The 20,648-nt window shown below is 46.1% G+C and overlaps 2 protein-coding genes and 2 pseudogenes across 2 annotated transcripts in view; 2 read left to right on the forward strand and 2 right to left on the reverse strand.

Annotated features, from left to right (window-relative positions):
• Window positions 1-3,935, reverse strand: part of Grk5 (G protein-coupled receptor kinase 5) — a 244,446-nt gene extending 240,511 nt beyond the window's left edge. Inside the window, exon 1 of the mRNA XM_023708994.1 lies at window positions 3,814-3,935. The gene's annotated coding sequence lies outside the window, so the exon portion shown is untranslated. The remainder of the gene's footprint in view (window positions 1-3,813) is intronic.
• Window positions 3,489-16,235, forward strand: Prdx3 (peroxiredoxin 3). The gene is made up of 7 exons (XM_004625631.2): window positions 3,489-3,560; window positions 4,604-4,739; window positions 10,412-10,553; window positions 11,284-11,419; window positions 12,386-12,489; window positions 15,058-15,223; window positions 15,597-16,235. Exons 1-7 carry the CDS (start codon window positions 3,525-3,527, stop codon window positions 15,648-15,650), a joined length of 774 nt encoding a protein of 257 aa, XP_004625688.1. The 5' UTR covers window positions 3,489-3,524; the 3' UTR covers window positions 15,651-16,235.
• LOC105741302 lies at window positions 5,509-6,173 on the reverse strand (annotated as a pseudogene).
• On the forward strand, window positions 6,198-6,648 carry LOC101569396 (annotated as a pseudogene).
• Window positions 16,236-20,648: the final 4,413 nt, after the last annotated feature.

Consider the following 20,648-nt stretch of genomic DNA (forward strand, 5'->3'; position numbering starts at 1 on the left):
ATAAATAAATAAATATGCAAACTGGCTCTTTTGTAGAATGTGTGGGGGCTGGGGAGATAGCTCAGTTGAATAAGCGCATGCCTGGCAAGCCCAAGGGCCTGAGTTCAACCCTGGTTCCCCCCCACACACCAAAAAAAAGTACCTTGGTTTTTCTGATATTCCCTCATGATTAGATTCGGATTAAATATTTCTGGCAGGAATACACTGAAGTGTTATACTATAGCTTGTTTAACCAATCAGTTACTGTTGGAAATTTATGTTGTTGCTTCTAGTATAGCCAATAAATATGACCTTTATGTATCTGTGTAGCTAAGTCTTTGCATACATTCTGTGTGTTTAGCATATATTTCTAGAAGGGGAACTTCTGCAAGAATTGTGATTGATCCCCAGTACTGCATGCCATGCCAGCTCCTTCCCTGAGTGCTCTGAGCCAGAGACAGGGTGTGGTGGCGTATGCCTGTAATCCCAGTGCTGGGGAGGCTGAGGCAGGAGGATCACTATGAGTCTGACCTGCATTGTGAGACCTTTTTTTTATGGCACTGAGAATGAAGCTTAAGCTTCAGGCTCAGCCATTTATTTTACTTTCAGACAAGATGTCACAGGGCCAAGGAGATGGCTCAGTAGAATAAGTCCTTCCCTGGCAAGTGCTCTGAGTTCAATTCCCGGTTCCAAAAAAAAAGACGTTACCAAGTTGTAAGTTGCCCAAGTTGGGCTTGAACCTGTAATGTCCCTGCTTCACCTCCCAGAGCGCTCAGAGCACAGGAATGACACCACATCCAGTTTCTTTGAGTTTGGGCACATACTGCCATGTGCTTTCTAGAAAGCCTGTGTCAATTTACACACCTTCCCCAGTGAGTGCAAGGGTAGCTTCCAGGAGATTTTACCTACACTGGACCCAAACACTTTAAAACATCCTCCTTAGAGCAGTCTGTACTGCTCAAGTTGATCCATCTTCTAGTCCATGCGTGACTGGCTGGTTGTAAGAGCCCGAAAGCTGTTTGTCACTTGGGAGGCTGAGGCGGGAGGATCACCATGAGTTTCAGGTGAGCCTGGGCTACCCAGTGAGTTCAAGGCCTGCCTGAACTACATTGCCTGACCCTGTCTCAAAGCAACAAAAAACAAAAGTAAGGGAGGGGCTTGCTGTCTTACTCATCTCTGTGGTCTCCTCTGCTGCCTAACTATGCTTCCTTCTTAAAAGTCACTGAACAAACACATAGGAACGAAGTAAGCAGTAACTGAGTATGACACCTCTATAGCTGTCACAGCTTCCTTTCCCTGCTGCCTTTTTTTTTTTTTTTTATTTGCAAATTTTTTAAGGCCAGTCAGTTCTAGTATTTATCAGCATTTCTTTTTAGGGATGGATAATCTATTACAGGGCTGGGGACACAGCTCAGCACCTGCCTGACAAGTACAAGGTCCTGAGTTCAATTCCCAGTACAAAAAAGAAAATTCTGTTACAAGCATGATTGTACTGCACCAACTGCACGGCCCCCTTTCATTTTAAACCATCTGCTCAATCCATTCACAAAAGTAAGAGGAGGCAGGAGGCAGGTGCTGAAGGAAAATAACTGGAAATGGGGCTCCTCAGCCTGAGACAGATCTCACCCAAGCAGGGAAAGGGATTCAGGTAGCACTTGGCAGTTCTGGAGCCGGATTTAAGGAACACATCGCAGGGGGAATGAGGAGTGAAAATAAATATATAACGTCAAATCCACAGTGAGAGAGAGCTGTAGCTTTATATTTTGTTGGTTTTGCTCTGTGTGTGTGTGTGTGTGTGTGTGTGTGTGTGTGTGTGTCTGGCGTATGCAAGGCCAGCGATGCATCCTTGAGCTATACCCCATCAGCCCATGAGAAGACTATCGTCTTTTTAATTTTCTGCTGTCCCATTATACCAACAAGCAGCCTTTAGGTGGGGGCACTAGGTCTCTGACCACCTCTCTTTTTCTCCCTTTTTGACAAAAACTTCAGACTTTGAGCAAACAACTGTATCTAGCTGGAACTTTAGAACATTTTATCATAATAGATTCATTTTAAATTGCTTTCTGTTTGTAGTGAGTTGTATAAGGTTTTACCATTTAAGCACTTTAACATATTCTCTCAAACTCATTTGCTTTGCTGCGTATGTTTGGGGGGGGTTGTGGTGTTAGGGACTGAACCAAGGGGTGCTCTACCACTAAGCTACACCCCTAACACCCTTTGATTTTGTATTTTGCCACCACTCCTGGTTGGTTATTTATTTATTTATTTATTTATACCAGGGATCAAACTCAGGACCTTGCCCTTGCCAGACAGGTGGTTATGCCACTGAGTTATGTCCCCAGCTCTAAATTTTTTAAAAGTGAGTTAGCTTAAAGCAAATAATAATACTCGGATGCTATGTAGATCTGAGAAACTAATTTTGTGATGACAGCTGTTTGGAAAATGCAAACTTAGAGACTGCAATTTGTCACTTCTACTGTGAAGGTGCTGAGTGGTTTTCATTCACGATTGATGTGTTGCTTCAAAATACTGTGTTCACCATGGACCACTTTTTTTTCACTGAGCACTTTTTTATTAATTGACCAAAAAAAATGTAATTGTAGCTAGTCCTCCAATTTTGACCCCTCCCCCACACACCCAATTCCAAAGTCTTTGGAAATGAGCCTCTGTTATATCTGAGCAACGTTGATTATTAAACGACTGAAATTGAATTAATAGTTAATTCAACTTTAGCCAGGCATATAATCTCAACACTGGGAGACTGAGGCAGGAGGATTACAAGTTTGAGCCCAGGGGCTGGTGAGATGGCTCAGTGGTCTAAAGCACCTACTTACAACAAGCTTAGCAAAGCACTGGGACCACGGTTCAATCCCCCAGCACCACAAGCCACCCAGCCCCGCCCCCAGGCGGGCTGAGCTGGCCACACACACACACACACACACACACACACAAATAAATAAATTAAAAAAAAAAAAAGTTCGAGCCCAGCCTGGGCAATTTGGCGGTTCAGAAAGAACCTGTCTCATAATAAAAATAAATAAAGGGATGGGAATGTAGCTCAGTGTGAAGGCCTTAGGTTCAATCCTCAGTACCGAAAAAGAAAAAGTAGTTCAAATTTTGAGTATGTGGAAGCCAAAAGGCTCTTCCTGAAGGTAAAATAGGAGATGGACTCCTTCACAGACAAAATCAAAGCAAGAATCCACACAAGCCTGATTTAAGAACAAAAATTTCGTACGGAATATGGAAATACACAGCACTTCCCCGCCTCCTTTAGTTCTTTTTAGCTTCAGGTGACAACCAAGACCACAGTTCCAACAGCGGTTCCAACAGCGGTTCCAACGTCCCACAACCCAACCTCGGGCTCCTCCCGGCCCCGCCCACCCGCCTAGGCCCCGCCCACCCGCCTAGGCCCCGCCCACCCGCCTAGGTCCCGCTCACCCGCCTAGGCTCCGCCCCGCCTTCGCCTCAGGTCCCGCCCCGCCCTCGCCTCAGGCCCCTCCCATCGCCGCAGGCCCCGCCCGCCCGCAGCTCCGCGTGCGCTGAAGATGGCGGCTGCAGCAGCAAGGTTGCTCCGGGCCTCGGTGAGTGGCTGCCGGCGGGGACAGGCGCGGCGACACCGCAGTGGCTTTCGAGCTGCTTCCCAGGGAGGATCGTGCCCGCCTGGGTCCCCCTCGCCCTCGTGGGGGGTGTCACCGGCTAACAGATCGAGAGGCCTCCTCCTTTAAAGAAGGCTCCCTGCACCTGCGCCGCCCTGCTTCCCCGGTGCGTGCCCAAGGTCCACCCCGTCCCCTGGTGCTCGAGGAGCGGTCCCAGGCCCTCTCTGCACCCAAGCACCTGGTCCTGGCGCTGGAAGGAGGCGTCTGGTCCCGCGTCTGCCACCAGCTCTTATGACCTTGGGCAAGTGACTTAGCCTCTCTGCGCCTCTGTTTACTTTCCTTCTTTTAGATGTTAAGAGTGATGCCAGTCTGCGTCATGGTGTTGCCTTAGGCGCCTTAAATGCTGGGTGCAAACACAGTGCTGCCGTAACAAGAGCTGCTTTCTCCTCCCACTCTCTCCCTTCTCCCCGGTTATCTGCTTTCCTCTTAGTACCCACGCTTCCCTCCCTTCTGACCCAAACGTTCAGTGCAGGCTCTTTCTCCTTCTTGCGTCATGCTGGACGTAAAAGCTGAGCATGCGTTTCTCTTGAGCCCTGTCCAAACTTTTCCAGAGGCTGACCCTTGCTCTACTTGTTTGCTTATCTGTTGGGCTGTGAGGGCCTTGTCTTTTCTGAGGAAAACCTTGACTTGAATGAATGCCTACAGCAGATAATGCAGGAAAAGGGCTTCAGCAGTCAGGGCCTGGCAAAGGCTCCCTCAGCTTTTAACCCTCTGTGTTCTACTAGAGCATGGAGTTTTTGGTTCTTGAGTCTGTAGTTTTACAGCTTCTCTGCTTTGCAGGCCTGCAAAAGAAAGAAGCAGAAGAGACTTAAGAACATGGAGATTTATTCCGTGTTCTTGAAACTGTTGGGTTTGGTATTTATTTTGTTCATAGGGACAAGGACAGCTGGGGCCGCCCCTGGCACAGTGCCCTTCCAGCAGGGCCAGCCTGCAGTTACTCTTCCTAATATAAAGTGTTTCCTCTCCAGGTTGCACCCCGGGTGAGCGTAATTTCTCGCGGCATTTCTGCCTCTGCAGCCTTCGCACCTGTTGCTTCTAGAAGACCATGCCTGACAAAGGCACTGTGGTCTGGGTCTCCTCAAGCCAAACTTCCCTTCAGCACCAGTAAGTGTTAGGCCTTGATTGGACTCAGGTGAAGGGAACGTAATTCATCATCACTGGGTAGGACAGTAGCTCTGTGTTTTATTTTGTTACTGTGTTTTTGTTACTGTTTTGTTACTTTGTTACTGAGTGCTGGGGATTGAACTCAGGGTCTTGTGCATGCAAGGCAAAAACTACCACTAAGGCATATCCCCACCCCAGCCCAGGACAGTAGCTCGGAACCCTGGCTATGCATTAGACTCCCCAAAGAGTTTTCAAAAACAGCATGAAGATGCGGGGAAAGTCCAGATCCATGAGGAGTTAGCTCCATATAGTGTTCAGTTAACCACATCAAAATATTAAAATCTAACCATTGGAAAACAAGAAAACGAATAGACAAACTGTATAGCCTGGGAGAAAATAGTCATAAAGTATATATTTAACAAAGAGATTATTATTTTTTTTTTACAGACTTAATTCATTTATTTTTGTGTAAAAACCCTTTATGTTGTAGCTACTGCTGGAGTTTGAGTCCTCTGGACAGAGACTCTGGTGTGGGTTTTCACAAGACAATTGGTGAATTCCTGGTAGGGAGACTTGGTGAACACGGTCTCTTTCCAGAGGTCTGGGGTCAGATAGCTGTAGGTCTTGGAGATGGCATCAAAGGTGGCCTTGGCAAAGTTGCCCAAAGTAGCAGTACAGCCCCTAGCAGAGGTGTAGCAATCATCAGTAGCAGCCATCAGCAGCAGCTTCTTGGGCACAAAAACTGAGATAGTGCCAGTGCCTTTGGGGCAGGGATCAGACGTACCAACACAGAGCCACAGCGGCCCGTCACCTTGCAAGGAACAGTGTGGGGCTTGCCGATCTAGTTTCCCCAGTAGCCTCTCCTGATAGGGACAATGGAGAGTTTGGCCAGGGTTATGCCCCCACGAATGGCAGTGGCTACTTCCTTGGAACACTTTACACCCAGGCCAACATGACCGTTGTAGTCCCCAATGGCGATAGATGCCTTGAACCTGGTCCACCGGCCAGCATGAGTTTGCTTCTGCACAGGCATGATCTTCAGAACTTCATCCTTGAGCGATGTACCCAGGAAAAAGTCAATAATCTCGGATTCCTTGATGGGTAAGGAAAAAAGATAAATTTCCTCCAGGGACTTGATCTTCATGTCTTTGACCAGACGGCCCAGCTTGGTGACTGGAATCCACTCTTTGTCCTCGGCCTTACCACCGCGAGCCCCGTGGCCTGGGCCCAGGCCCTGGCCTCTGCCGCGCCTGCTACCTCGAAGGCCACTGCTGAAGCCTCCGCGGAATCCACCCCAGCCTCCCATGCCTGGGTCCCCCGGGGACTCCGGACCCTCCTGCTGCACCGGTGTCATCTGCAATTTGGTGTTTCCCAGAAAAAGAAGCTTAACAAAGAGATTATTACCTAAGACATCTAAACAATTTCAATTCAGCTGGACAGCTCTCTGATCCTCCCGCTGCTGTCAAGATGGCGCCGAAAGACAAGAAGCCTAAGAGGTAAACCTGGAAGTTTAACTTGGATCTTACCCATCCAGTGGAAGATGGAATTTTTGATTCTGGAAATTTTGAACAGTTTCTGAGGGAGAAGGTTAAAGTCAATGGAAAAACTGGAAACCTTGGGAATGTTGTTCACATTGAACGGTTCAAGAATAAGATCACAGTCGTTTCCAAGAAACAGTTCTCCAAAAGGTATTTGAAATATCTTACCAAGAAGTATCTTAAAAAGAATAATCTTCGTGATTGGCTTCGCGTGGTTGCATCTGACAAAGAGACTTACGAACTCCGATACTTCCAGATTAGTCAAGATGAAGATGGATCAGAGTCTGAGGACTAGGTGGTTGCCACTTATAGGGCTTTGCTTTTTCCTAAAACAAATGAAGTATATGTGAGAAACACCCATAAATGGGCTTTTAGTTTATTGGTGAATAAAAAAAATTGCATTCTTAAAAAAAAAAAAAATTCAGCTTGACAGTGTGGCAGTGCACATCTATAACTCCAGTACTCTAGGAGGCTGAGGCAGGAGGATCACGAATTGAAGCTTTGTGTGAGCAGCTGAACAACTTAGTGAGACCTTGTCTCAAGAACAAAAAAATTAAAGGGCTGAGGAGATGGCTCAGTGAAATAAACGCTCCCTGGAAAGTGCGAGGGCTTGAGTTCAATCCCTGGTTCTACAAAAAAAAAAAAAAGAAGAAGAAGAACAAAAAAATTTAAATAAACAAGGGCTAGGATGTAGCTTAGTGTGAAGACCCTGCACTCAATCCCCTGTATCACCAAAAAAAAAAAAAAAAAACCACTCAATAAAAAAAAGCAACCATTATTTTATGTGCAATTTTATTTATCAGTGTGTATGATGGCAGACAAGTTCTTACATAGAAAATTTACATGTGGAAAAGTTTTTTCTAAGGAATTCAACAGTGGTTGCTGTATTGCATGTTATCTTCAAATTAGTTGTTGAGACTACCAAATATAAATGTTTAAGATTGGTTTAAAGAAAAAAAGCAAACCAAAAAATAAATAAATAAATAAATAATAATAATAATAATAATAATAAAACTGGATATAATCAATAAATGGAAACAGCATTGCCCCACTCTTACCCCCAAGTAAAAGTCAGTCTCTGAGATGGAGCAAGGACTTCTGTATTTTCTAAAGAGATCTGGAGGTTCGGAAAGATGAGAGGAAGTGGAGAAGAAAGGGAGATAGAAAGGACCAAGATGTGAGGTGTGTATGCACCAGCTCCCTACCATGAATGCATTTATTATGTTCTGTAAACATACAGGGTACTAATGAAAAAACCTCAAAATCTCACTGGTCAATACTAATATGCAGCCAGGGTTGGGAATGGTTGGGGAAACGTTCTTGTCTATGTCACATTTCTTTCTTTTTTTTTTTTCCTATGTCACATTTCTTTGTTGGGTGCCAGAGTTTTTATCCTTCTGTGTGCAGGGTCCTGAGGGTGGAGGATGAACTCTTGTGCCTTCAGGACCTGCAGTGTGTGAAGGCGTGAGTGGCAGACTGACTGCCTTCAGAGAACCTGTCCTGCCTGCTGGCTCCTGCTGGTCACTAGGGAACCAGAGCAGTCCTGTGCCATCTTTGATGACTGCAGTGAAGCTTAGCCATTTCTTGAGGTTTTTACTCCATTCTGTAGGCTGTAGCTTTGCCAAGATTAGCCTGAAATTGTAGGGTGTAGTGGTGCATGCTTACAAGCCCAGTGCACGGGAGGCTGAGGAGTCTGAGGCCAGCCTGGCCTCCACAGTAAGTTTAAGGTCAGCATGAACTACAGAGTGAGACAGGCTTGAGAAAGAGAGAGAGACAGAGGAGAGAGAGGAGAGATCAGTTTCAGATAACCAGTGCTGCTTAAATACCTCCTTTAGATTTGCCTTATGTTTGACAAGCATGTGCTGTATTTAATGCACCCTGGCTTAGGGGAATATACTATGGGGTTTCTTGGTGAAATAATCTTTAAAATATACATAATTTTTAAAAAAATCAGGGCCTGCCAGATAGCTCAGTGGATTAAAGTGTCTACTTAGGCAGATGCAGGGACCAGGGGGGTTCAATCCCGGGTATGCTATGCTGGCCCTGCCCCCCCCCCCAGGGCGCCCTGATGCAGTGATTGAGACTGGATGTGGTGACACAGGCCTATAATCCCAGCTCTTGGGAGGCTGAAAAGAAGAGAATCGCTACAAGTCCAAATCCATGTAGTGAGACCCTATAGACCCTGTACTAAATACATTTTTAAAATTTGCATAATTTAGAAAGTGTTTCCAGTAATGCATGAGTGGGTGCCATAGACTTCACACTTGCATCCGCCAGTGCCAAGCTTCTACCCCTAGAGCTCCTCTTGTATCTGTCATCATGGTCCCAGACAGCTTGGCACTGGGTCCCCTTGGGCCTTCATCCCACACAGAAGCAAGGGAGCCCTTGCCAGGTGTGTCTGTTTTGCTGGAGACTGAACTCAGGGCCTCCCGCACGCCAGGCCTGCACCATCCCGCTGAGCTGCACACATCCCCAGCCTCCTCTCCAGTTCTTTTTTTTTCCTGTTCTCTCTGCCATACCTCAGTACCTCTCACTGAGATAGCTGAAGTCACCCCCTAACTAGTCTTACTCTCCTGCCAGGCTAATCTTCCTGCAAACAGTTGTCACCTCTGTGTCTCCTCCCTAAAAGCCTCCACTGACCCTGTAATCTCTTCCCTGAAGACCTGTCAGGTTCCCGATACTGAGGGCCAGCTTGGCCTCCCCAGGGCTGCTCTTGGTATGCGCTCCGCCTTCTTCCTCTCATACCCTTTGACTGCATTACAATCCAACTGTGCACAATGTGCCTTCCTCCAACCATTCTTCCTGCCATTTCTCCATTCCCTTTGTCCTATCCCATGTAGACCTGACAAAATCTAACATGTAAAATCCATCTCTAGTGGCTGGGAAGATAGCTTGGCAGTTGTAAGCGCCTGTCTGGCAAGTAAAAGGTCCAGAGTTTGATCTCCAGTACAGCATGCTGTGTGAGCCCAGAAACCAGGCGTGGTGGTACACCCCTGTAATCCCAGTGCTGGGGAGGATGAGACAAGAGGATCACTATGGAGTCCAAACTGTGTAACAAGACCCTGTTCAAAAAAAGAAAATCCAAGGGGCCGGGGAAATGGCTCAGTAGAATAAGTGCTTCCCTGGCAAGCACAAGGGCCTGAGTTCAATCTCCGGTTCCGCAAAAAAAAAAAAAGAAAGAAAGAAAAAAGAAAAAGAAAATCCATCTCCAGCTAGGCATGATGGTGCATGCCTGAATCCCAGCACTCCAGAGGCTGAGGCAGGAGAACCACTGAATTTAAAGCCAGCCTGGGCTACACAGTGAGTTCAAGGCCAGTCTGAACTACATAGTGAGGCCTTGTCTCAAAAATAAAACCCATCTGTAGGTCTTATGTTTTCCTTAATCCCATCCTAACTCCATCTTTGCTTGCTCTACCTCCTCAGTTTCCATAGCTCTTATTGTTCTTGTTGTTGTTGTTGTTGAGACAGGAACTCTCTACATAGTTCCACTGGCCTCAAACTCACTATGTACCGAGCTAGCCTCAGCCTCCTGAGTGCTGAGACTATAGCGGTGCACTACCATGTCCACCACTTTAATACTTCTTTTATTTTTATTTTTCTTTCTCTTTTTTTCTGTTCTTAAATTTTCTTCTTTTTTTTTTTTTTTTTTCTTTTTTTTGCAGAACTGGGGATTGAACTCAGGCCCTTGCGCTTTCCAGGCAAGCGTTTCTTCTTCTGAGCCATCTCCCCAGCCCCTTAAATTTTCTTAATAGCACTTTGAATTAGATTTGTATATAATCTAGAATTATGGAAAGAAAAATTACCATTTGTTTTTTGGGGGTTCTCTTTTTTTCAATATTGGGGCTTGACCCTGTGACCTTTGCACGGAGCTAGATTAGATCCTTGGTCCTTTATAATTGTTTTATTTTTGATACAAGATTATTGTTAATTCGTGAAGTTGCCCAAGTTGGGCTTGAACTTGTGATCCTCCCACCTTACTATTCCTAAGATACATAATTGAATTGAACCTTTTCATTGACTTCTGCTAAGAAACACTTGATACTGGGAATTATATAAATGTATGAGTTTAAGCAAAATGAATAGGTGCTTGATGTTGTGAAGAATCAACCACGTATCAGTGTGGATTTTTTCCAGGTTCCTTGCACCACGCTCCAGCCGTCACCCAGCACGCGCCCCCTTTTAAGGGAACAGCTGTTGTCAACGGAGAATTCAAAGAGCTAAGCCTTGAGGACTTTAAGGGGAAATATTTGGTGCTTTTCTTCTACCCTTTGGATTTGTAAGTGTGACTTCTGTGGTGCTTCTGGGGCTTGCTGGTTAGCTCAGTTGTTTAAGCGCCTGCGTGGGCAAACCCAGTTCGATCCCCAGCGCTGCATGCCACCCCGGACTGGCATGTAGGGAAGCCTGGGCAGCCAAAACAAACAAAAAGAAATCCTTCAATGGTACTTCCGTGTCATTCTGAAAGCAAGCACAGAACCACCCTGCAAGTTCTTCTTCCAGTTAAGGGCTGGGTTCTTTCTGACCCCTTTGCAGCTGACTTACCACACACCTGAGGGACGCCTTGCAAGGGTAGTTTTCTTTCTTTTTTCTTTTTTAATGAAAGGAGGTTTATTTTAGCTCCTTTTGGGAGCACATGTTGAGTCACCTAGTGACGTCCACCTTCCTGACAGTTCTGAGGTAGGACAGAGCACCACATGGCCAGGAGCAGATGTGCAGCATCTCTCTTTTATGAAGCCACCAGTGTTGAGTTACGGTCCTCCCACCCTGTCCATCCTAGCTAATTTTACTCACCACTGGGCTCCATTTCCACCCTAAGGTAAGGGAGTTTTAACATGACTCTCTCTCGTGTGTTCGGAGCAGTGGTTCCCAATGCAGTCTCTGAAGTGCTCACTTTCTGGGGAGAAATAGGAAAAGTAAGGAGAATGAGACGAGTTCTTAAGGACCATATTGTTCTGATTTTAAATTCCTGTTGCTATTTTCTGATCAAACACTCCACTTCTTTTTTCCAGCACCTTTGTGTGTCCTACAGAAATCGTTGCTTTTAGTGACAAAGCCAATGAGTTTCACGATGTGAACTGTGAGGTTGTGGCAGTTTCAGTGGATTCCCACTTTACTCACCTTGCCTGGATCAATACACCAAGGAAGGTATACCAACAGCCACCCTCTGCACTCATAGATCACCACAAGTTCAAGGCCAGCCTGAACTGTGAGACCCTGCCTCCAAAAGACCAAAAAAAAGAACAAGAAAAAAGAAATTAGCAAAAGAATTATCTACAGTGTCAACTGGGTTCAGATCCTGCCTCTCTGCATTTGTAGCTGTGGCCTTAATAAATGTACTTATCAGTACAAGGGTTATGTTATTAGTATCTACTCCAGAATGGTTACTGGGAGAAAGCGAGTTAACCACAAGAATTCACTGGTGTTCAGTTCCTGTACTATGTTGCCATTATTATTGGTCTCAAACATTGTAACATAGTCGAGAATGTTGCCAGATTGGGCCTAACGATACACACAGATAATTCCCAGGAGCTGAACCAGTAGGATGGAAATTCAAAGCCAGCCCTGATGATTTAGCAAAACCCTAGCTCAAAATTTTCAAAAGAGGGGCCAGGGAGATGGCTCAGTGGAATAAGCGTTTCCCTGGCAAGCGCAAGGGCCTGAGTTCAATCCCCAGTTCTGGGGGGAAAAAAATATTTCAAAAGGCTTGGGATGTAGATCAGTGGTAAATGCTTCTCTAGCATGCAGGAGGCCCTGGGTCTAATCCTTAGCACTAATAGAAGAAGAAAAAAAAAAAAAAAAGGATTGGGGTATAGCTCAGTGGTAGAGTACTTGGCCAGCTTGTGCAAGTTCCTGGGTTCAGTCCCTAGCACCACTGCGCATGGCAGCACACACCTATAGACCCATCACTCAAGAGGCTGAGGCAGGAGGGTCTTTGTAAATTGTAGGCCAGCCTGGGCTACATAATGAGTTCAAGGCCAGCGTGAAATGTGCATTGAGACCCTGTCTCACAAAGACCAAGAAAAACCTCCCTAGCATCACCACCACCAACACGTCCACCACAAGAAATTGGAGGCCAGCACAGCTAATTAGTCATGTTTGCATTTTTTATAGAGCGGTGGTTTGGGCCGTATGAACATAGCACTTCTGTCAGATTTAACTAAACAGATTTCCCGGGACTACGGTGTACTTTTGGAAGGTCCTGGTATTGCACTCAGGTAAGAGTCTGTTCCTTATGCTGCTTTATCAGGATATATATGGATTTTGGTAAGGCATAATTTTGGTTGCTGGCATTGTTTTTTGTATTTGTTTTGTCTTTTTAAATTTTTAAAAATTCATTTGTTTGTTTTGGTATTTATTGACTTATTTATGTAGAGGCAGGTCTTGCTGTGTAGTTTAGCCTTGACCTCACTGGCTGGCTGGCCTTGAACTCACAGGGCCACCTCGCCTGGCTGGTAAAACATTAGTGAAAACAAAAAGCTGCTAGGGAGATAGCTCAGCAGCTTAAGCTCCTGCCTAGCAAGCACAAGGTCCTGAGTTTCATCCCTGGTACCAAAAAAAAAAAAGCTTCTTAATTTTAGTCTCCTTAAGTCTGATGAAATGCCTCCTGAAGGGATGGCAGATTTTCAAAAATGGTTGTAACTCTGGGAGGCTAAGACAGGAGAATGGCAAGATTGAGCCCCTCCTGGGCAAGACCATGTTGTAAAATAAAAATTAAATAAGGGCTGCATATGTAGCTAAATGAGAATGCTTGCGTGAAGTCCCCAAGGTGACAAAAGGGGGGGGGGACAACAATGGAGCATCTTGAACTCAGCTCCCCTGCTCTGCCAGCTGCCCTCTCCTGCTACCACCCCAGGGATGGGGGGATCTTGGTGCTGGGTGGCCCCATGCAGCCTGTCAGTCTCGTGTGACCTTGAAAGACCATCTTCCTGGAACGAGGCTCGCCTCCATCCTCAGCGTCAGCAGTGGCAGGGGAAAGAGCAGGCTGCCCTTCCTCCAGGGTTCTGCACCTGCCAGGTCTAATTTCAGTTACCGCCATCGTGTTCAGTGTCAGGATTAGAAAAGAAGAGAGCCTGGGTCTGGCGGGCAGTTAGTGTCGCTCTCTGGAGTCTGTGCACTCTGCTAACCCTCAGCTCTGCTTTTCCAGGGAGCCCAGCTGACTTCCCTTCTAGAGCAGACAGCAGGGCCAGCTCCGCCCCAAAGCCCAGGCCTCCAGCCAGGCATGGTGCTGCGTGCCTGCAAGCCCAGCTGCTTGGGAAGATGAGGCAGCCTCTGAGGTCGGGCTGGGCAACTTAGTGACACTACTGTCTTTAAAAATGCCAAGTAGTGTAAAAAGAAAAGAAAAGGTGGGGGTTAGACCCCCAGCTACCAAGCTTGGAGAAAGGGAGAGAACCTTTTTTTTTTTTACTTTGTGTTCTTTAACTTGCTTTTTCCCTGCATGATTAACACTTAGATTTTCCATACTCTTTTAAAATAGACTATTGAGGGCCAGCTGAATAGCTCAGTGGATTAAAGCACCTGCAAGTTCAATCCCTGGGCCTGCTGTGCCAGCCCTGCCCCCAGGGCACAATGAGGCAGCAATTGAGACTGGGCGTAATGACACACACCTGTAATCCCAGCTCTTCAGAGGCTGTAAACAGGTGGATCACTATGAGTCTGATCTAGTAGTGAGACCCTGCACCCTGTAGGACCTTCCCAAAAAATACAAAAAATAAAAAATAAAATAAAATGGACTATTGAAAAGCCCCAGGTGGTCCGGCCAGAAAGCTCAGTGGACTAAAGCGCCTGCTTAGGCAGGTGCAGTGACCGGTTTGATCCCTGGCGTGCCCTGCGACCTCGCGCCTGGGGCACACTGAGAGGGTGAATGAGGCTGGGTATGGTGGTGCACACCTATAATCCCAGGGTTTGGGAGGCTGAAAACAGAAGGAGCATTATAAATCTAGTCTGTGTAGTAACACCCTGTAGACCCTGTGCTAAATATACTTAAAAAAAAAAAAAAAAAAGAAAAGAAGCAAAAGCCCCAGGTCAGCCAGGTATGGTACTGCACCCCTGTAATCCCAGCACTGGGGAGGCTGAGGCAGAAGAATTACTGAGTTCAGGGCCAACCTAAACTGCACAGTGAAACTCTATCTCAAAAAGACAAAAAATAAAATGCCACAGGTCCCGGTCCCTGAAGTCTGTCATAGTCACAGCCACAGAAAGATGCAGACAGGCTGGCAGTGGGCAGTCGTCACCTGGCATTGCTGCTGAGTCATGAAAAGCGGGTGTCTGTTCCACATGGACTTGGGGCGGGCATATTCCTCCAGCATGTTTTTCCCATGGGACATCACTCAGCTACGCCAGGATTCGTTTACTTCATAAATATTGGGTGTAGAGAAATACATCGTTGTCCCTTCCCATTTGCCTATGCTTTCTTGCCAAAATTTGACACAGCAGCCCAAAGGATGCTTGCCAAGTCACTAAGACATAAAGACGCCCTCACACTCTCTGATTCTATGACTTTCCGATACCGAGTCTGACGCTCACAGAGGGCACAGCTATGAGTTTGCAGATGGGACCACACTCTATGCTTTCCATGGTGGCCTGGCCCACTCCCGCCATTATGAATGCATCTGTCATTAATAAGAGATGAGAAGCTTTGGTACAACAATGGAAACCTCAATTTTAAGCATATGACAAAGTTTAATAAATGTTATATTAAAAGGAAAATGAAAGACAAAAGAGTAGAGCTTGGCCCGTGAATTCTGGTGCTGTCAGAATACTGATGGGGCTAAATTCTGACGCAGAGGACTCTTCATAATTGACCCCAATGGAGTCATCAAGCATCTGAGTGTCAACGATCTCCCAGTGGGCCGAAGCGTGGAAGAGACCCTCCGCTTGGTGAAGGCATTCCAGTTCGTGGAAACCCATGGAGAAGTCTGCCCAGCGAACTGGACACCGGATTCCCCTACAGTAGGTTCTCCCCAAGGCAGTGGGATTCCGCAGTGCCAGGACCTCGCAGTCCTCAAGACTGTGTGCAGATGGGTGCAGCCCTAGGGCCTGGGGGCTGGAGGTAGAGCGCCAGAGACCAAGGGCCTGTTCCTTAGCTTCCATCCATGTGTTTTGAAGGAAACAGGCCAATCTTGGGAAAAGCTTTAGATTAAAAATTGTAAATTTGGGGGCTGGGGAGATGGCTCAGTGGAATAAGTGCTTCCCTGGCAAGTGCAAGGGCCTGAGTTCAATCCCTGGTTCCGGAAAAAAAAAAAAAAAGAAAAATTGTAAATTTTTCAGACTTGGAACTGTTTTTATGATGCTGTTATCCAATTCGATGTGTTTGTGTTTTCAGATCAAGCCAAGCCCAGCGGCTTCCAAGGAGTACTTCGAGAAGGTCCATCAGTAGGTGGCCATGTGCACCTTCAGCTGCCCAGCTAGGCCAGAGCCACAACCACATGCTCACAGGCTTTCAGAGATGATTATTTATAGACGGCAAAGCCCAATTATGTTTGTCCTTAGAAATAGTACTCCAAACGCTCTGTTTCTGTAACTCTGGCTAGAGCTTTCTGAAGGCGGTCAGTTGCTGACCTCAGGAGACCTCCCTGGGCCACCTCCACAACTAGCAAAGTTTTCAGAAACCCAGTTCCCGTTTCCTCAATTGTGTCCTCAGTCGGTAAAGAAAGCATTTTTGTTTCTTATCCTTCCTTGAACCATCATTGCCAACAAAGTAATACCACGTGCACTGAAAGCTTCTGGGAGAGAGTCCTACAACTTTCTTCTTGAATTTCATCATATTTTTGGACTGAACTTTCTTTTAGGGTAACAAAGATTATGTCCTGTGTTGTTCGCATTTAAAGTGGATGTATACAGAGTGATGGAAATGAATGTGAATCATGTTACCAAAAAGCCCGATGACAGAGATTTACCTGATCATGTCTGATAACCATCCCTGAGATTTACACATTTACATAGTTAATTTTACTCATTGCATCCATGAACTGGCTTTGGTCTGCCTGTGTTCCTAAATATTAATTAAGTGTGATTATAAAGGCCATAAATTCAACTCCTTGGTTCAATGTGATTGAATTTTGAAATCAATGTAACTTCTTTCTTGAAATGCTCAATGTAAGAATAAACATATTTTTAAAATACTTCCATTTGTATTATCATTAACTGTTGGTTCTGGGGCCCTGCTGTTCCTTCTTTGATTATGTCAGCAAGCATTTACCTCGAGGGCCATACAGATGACATCACGCACGCAGGGAACTGAGTTTAGGGGACAGACTGACACGGCATCATTCATGGGTGGTTTCAGTAAGTCCTTAGTGCCAGCCATGTGCCAGGCGCGGCTTGGGAGGCACAAGGGAGGAGAATAGAGCTGTCCATGCACACCTTAGAGGGGGAGCACAGTAAGTGTAGAGCATGGAGCTTAGGAAGGAGCTGAGGGAGCTGGAGCTGAGGCACAGGGTTCTTGGTAAGGTTGGGAAACTAGGGAGCAATCCTGAATCTGTCAGGAGCAAAATGATGATAGGATTGTACCTGTTTTGAAGTTTTGATGATGATCAAAGAGGGCAGCAGGAAGCAAGGATCTTCCAGGCAGGGGGTAAAGCGTGTGCAACGTCCCTGAGGCAAGCGTGCATTTAGAGCAGAAGAGTCATTGGGAAGCCATGTGCCTGGAGCTGGAGGACAGAGCTCCTTGGGCAAGCTAAGGACTTAGGATTCTGTTCTGGGATGTGATACCTTGGGGGGGGGGGTTCAGAAGGGTGATTGATAGGTTTTTTTTTCAGGCCTCCCAGCGCAGCAGAGAAACAGGCAGAAGGAATAAGGGAAAGAGGCTTTATTTTCTTTGAGGACACAGCATTTAGGGAACATAAGAAATTCTCTGGATTGAAACAAAGGGAGGCTGAGGCTTTTATGGCCTTCTGTCAGGGGTGGAGTTTGAAGGCGATGTTTAGATATACCTGAGAGCTGATTGAGGGGCTTCCTTGAGGTGGTGGGAAGGGTGGAAATAATGTCCTGGGCTAAGTTGGAGAAGAAGGAGGAGGTGGTCTTGGGAAGGTGGGCTTTTGTTTTAGGGGCATCAGCCATATTAGATGACCATCATGATGATTTTAGCAATTCATACTAGGACCAGAACCTATCATTCTCGTCTTTTGGTAGTTATGAAGAGGAGCAACATGTCTCTTAGACTGCTTCCTGCTGAACTGGGGCATCGTCTTGGGGGCGAGGAGGGTTGACGGGATGACAGTTCACACCGATGTAGAAGTTAGTGCTGGGGCCTCAGAACTAGAAGTTTATTAGTGATGGCTCGCATTGGAGAGCAAAGAAACCCTGAAATAGTTTCAAAAGACAGAATGTTATGAATACATGTCATCATGATTAAAGGACACAGGAGGGGAAGCAAGAGTGGGGTCTCTGATTTGAATGTTATGTTTAGTTTTTTATGTCAATGTGAGGAAAGGGAGACGTGGTCATCTGTAGGACTTCAACACAACTGTATTGAGGGGCCTCATCAAAGGTACAGAATAAGGTGGCGGGATTGAGAGGGCTGTAGGTGGAAATAGTGGTAGAAGGATCTTGTATGAACGTTAAGTGGATCTGTAGAAGAGTCATTAGAGCTGGAATTGTCTTATGTGTGATGAGCTCACTAGGTGACGGTGAATAGACTGTGATAGATTGTCTTTTTTTTTTTTTAATTTTATTTATTTATTTATTTATTTATTTATGTATTTTGTGTGTGTGTGTGTGTGTGTGTGTGGCCAGTTCAGCCCACCAGGGGGCAGGGCTGGCTGGCATGTGGTGCTGGGGATTGAACCGTGGTCCCTGTGCTTTGCTTAGCTTAGTTTGTTCTAAAGTAGGTGCTTTAGACCACTGAGCCATCTCACCAGCCCAGATAGATTGTCTTAAAGTGAACTTTTTGTCTCTTGTGTTAGAGTGGCAGCTGCTGTGGGTGTGTGGGGACCTGGAGTCTATCTACAACTGTGTTGTCTATAAAGGTAGCCTACTGCCTGAAAAGATGGTCTCTTTATATTGTAAAAATGCCCACTGTATTGTGACCCTGAAAAGAAGTACGGAGGGTAAAAGGTTGAGTTAGGTTGGGTAAAGAGAGAGCTGGGGCCCTTAGGAGGGCCTGTTGTAGCTTGTGAAAGGAGGAATGTACAGGAGCAGTGGGGTCAAGGGGCTCTAACTAGGAACATTTTGATGTTTTATAGAGAGGCTGTGCTAGGGAAGCAGAGTTGGGAACCCAGAGGTGGAAGAAATTAGCCAGACGAAGGATAAAACCTATTATTCTGGGTGGGCACCTGAAGGTCACAAAGAAAGGCTTTGTGGTCAGCAGTGATCACACAAGTAGTGGGAGTGAGGGTGAGTCTTAGGTATTTGACTTTTGGTGAAGCTATCTGAGCTTTGGAGGGAGAGACCCTGTAACCTCATCCTGACAGAAAACTGAGAAGAGTAGTTGTGTGTTGCAAGGCTGGGGCATGAGAGGGAGAGCAAAGGAGAAGGTTGTCTATATATTGGAGAAGCTTGTGGTCAAGGGTTTTGAGATCAGCAGCGAGGGCTTGGCTAAAGGAGTAAGGACTGTCTCTGCACCCCTGAAGCAGGACTGTCTACATGAGCTTCTGGGATTGGAGAGTGTTTGGATCAGTCCATGTGAAGGCAGAGAGGTCTTGGCATTTTGGGTGTGAGGGAATGGTGAAGAAGGCATATGGGCTTGAGTCTCTTTTGATGTTTAGGGTCTATCAGATATTGGGAAATGTAGGGAAACCCTGTGGAATCTCTGAGGCACATTAATACAGGAATGGCATGTGTGGCACGAGTGGGACTGGAAGTGTTTCAGAGTATGTGGTCGACAAGGGAAGAGGGAGGGAGGAGCTGGCTGTACATTGAGGTTGGGTTTGTAGGATGTACACTGTGGAGGGGAGAGAGATGAAAGAGAAGTGGAGCTTTTGGAGGAGGTCTGTCTCCATGAGTGGTATGGGACAGGTTGGGATCACAAGGAAATTATGAGTGAAGAACAGTGTCTGGAGTCAGCAGGGAATGGGCCTGTCTGAAAGGGGTCATGTAGGTCAGTCACCAACACCCACTATGGAAGGATTTTTTTTTTCCCCTGGCTCAGGCTGCGTTAAGGGCCGATCTAGTAAGGCATGTGGAGCTGCGGATCTAACCGTGGTATCCTAAGCCTGTGTTTACATAAGCAGGCCCTTAAACAACTGAGCTAACCAGCAGGCCCCCAAAGTTGAGAAGGATTTTTTTTTGAACACCCACTATAGAGACTGTTGAACTATTATAATGATTTTAGAACTCAGGAAGAACACTGTATGTGGTCTCCGTGTCAGCAAGAAAAGAGTTTTTACCTGAGATATCCAGCAAGACTTGGGACTCCAACAAAAGTACCTCGATGTGGGCTGTGGAACCCAAGCTCTGATGTTGCTCTTCAGTGGCAAGACCAAGTAGGTCAAGTATATGGATCTGGCCATAGTGAGGTTTCCTGTGAGGGCAGGGGATTGGATGACTTACCCAATCTCTGGCGGACAGGGCAGTCACATTTCCAGTGACCCTCGAGTTTGTAGATATCCCAGTGATGGCTGCAGGTTGGGGCAGGCTCATGCCCAGTGTCCTTTTTCACTGCACTTGGCTCAGGTGGCAGCATTGTTTAGGCTCAGCATTACCTTGTCAAGGTCCTGCTTTGATGGGAGTCCCAAGTGTCGCAGCCAGAAGTTGGTACTGTGTATAGTTAATTTTGGTCTTTATTATTGAAGACTTGGAAAGTTAGATTGAGTATCTTTTCTTGTGGAGTTTGAGGGACAAGATCCATCTTTTTAGCTTGGCTGAATGTCAGGAACAGATAGGGATCTCACATAGGAATTAAGGGGCCAGGAAGATGGCTCAGTAGAATAAGCACTTGCCTGGCAAGTGCAAGGGCCTGAGTTCAGTCCCTGGTTCCGTTGAAAAAATAAAATAAGAATTAATAACAATTTTTTAAGGAGAATCTGGGTCTATATTAGTATACTTAGTTTGGAACAATATATTTGATTATTAGAATTTTATCTGATAAGTTTGCAGACCAGAAATTAGAGGAAAAGGAGGGCCACAAGGAAAGCCAACATTTTGGCCCTAACCTTCCAAGGTCAATTAAGACTCAGGACATATGAGAACTTGTACTGTAACAACATGTGACTCAGTTGTGTCCCAAATTTTCTGATCAAGGAGATTATGGGGCCAAAGAGGAAAGTGATCAGTGATGTACAGTATGCCTAAGGAGAGTCACATGGAAAGAAAACATTCTCTCAGGCTTTCACAGACAGCAAATTGGCCAAGCAATGGCTGTGACTCATCCACATGGCTGACACTGACAAAGGTTCTACAATCTGAGGTACAGGATCTCAGGATAAATCCTGAGGGG

This window comes from Octodon degus, unplaced genomic scaffold, assembly GCF_000260255.1.
Source record: "Octodon degus isolate 3935 unplaced genomic scaffold, OctDeg1.0 scaffold00010, whole genome shotgun sequence".
NCBI lineage: Eukaryota > Metazoa > Chordata > Mammalia > Rodentia > Octodontidae > Octodon > Octodon degus.

Coding starts and splice junctions, on each gene's coding strand:
- Prdx3 (XM_004625631.2), top strand. CDS start 3,525: ATGGCGGCTGCAGCAGCAAGGTTGCTCCGGGCCTCG. Junction 4,740..10,411: donor CAAACTTCCCTTCAGCACCA/GTAAGTGTTAGG, acceptor GATTTTTTCCAG/GTTCCTTGCACCACGCTCCA. Junction 12,490..15,057: donor GGTCCTGGTATTGCACTCAG/GTAAGAGTCTGT, acceptor ATTCTGACGCAG/AGGACTCTTCATAATTGACC.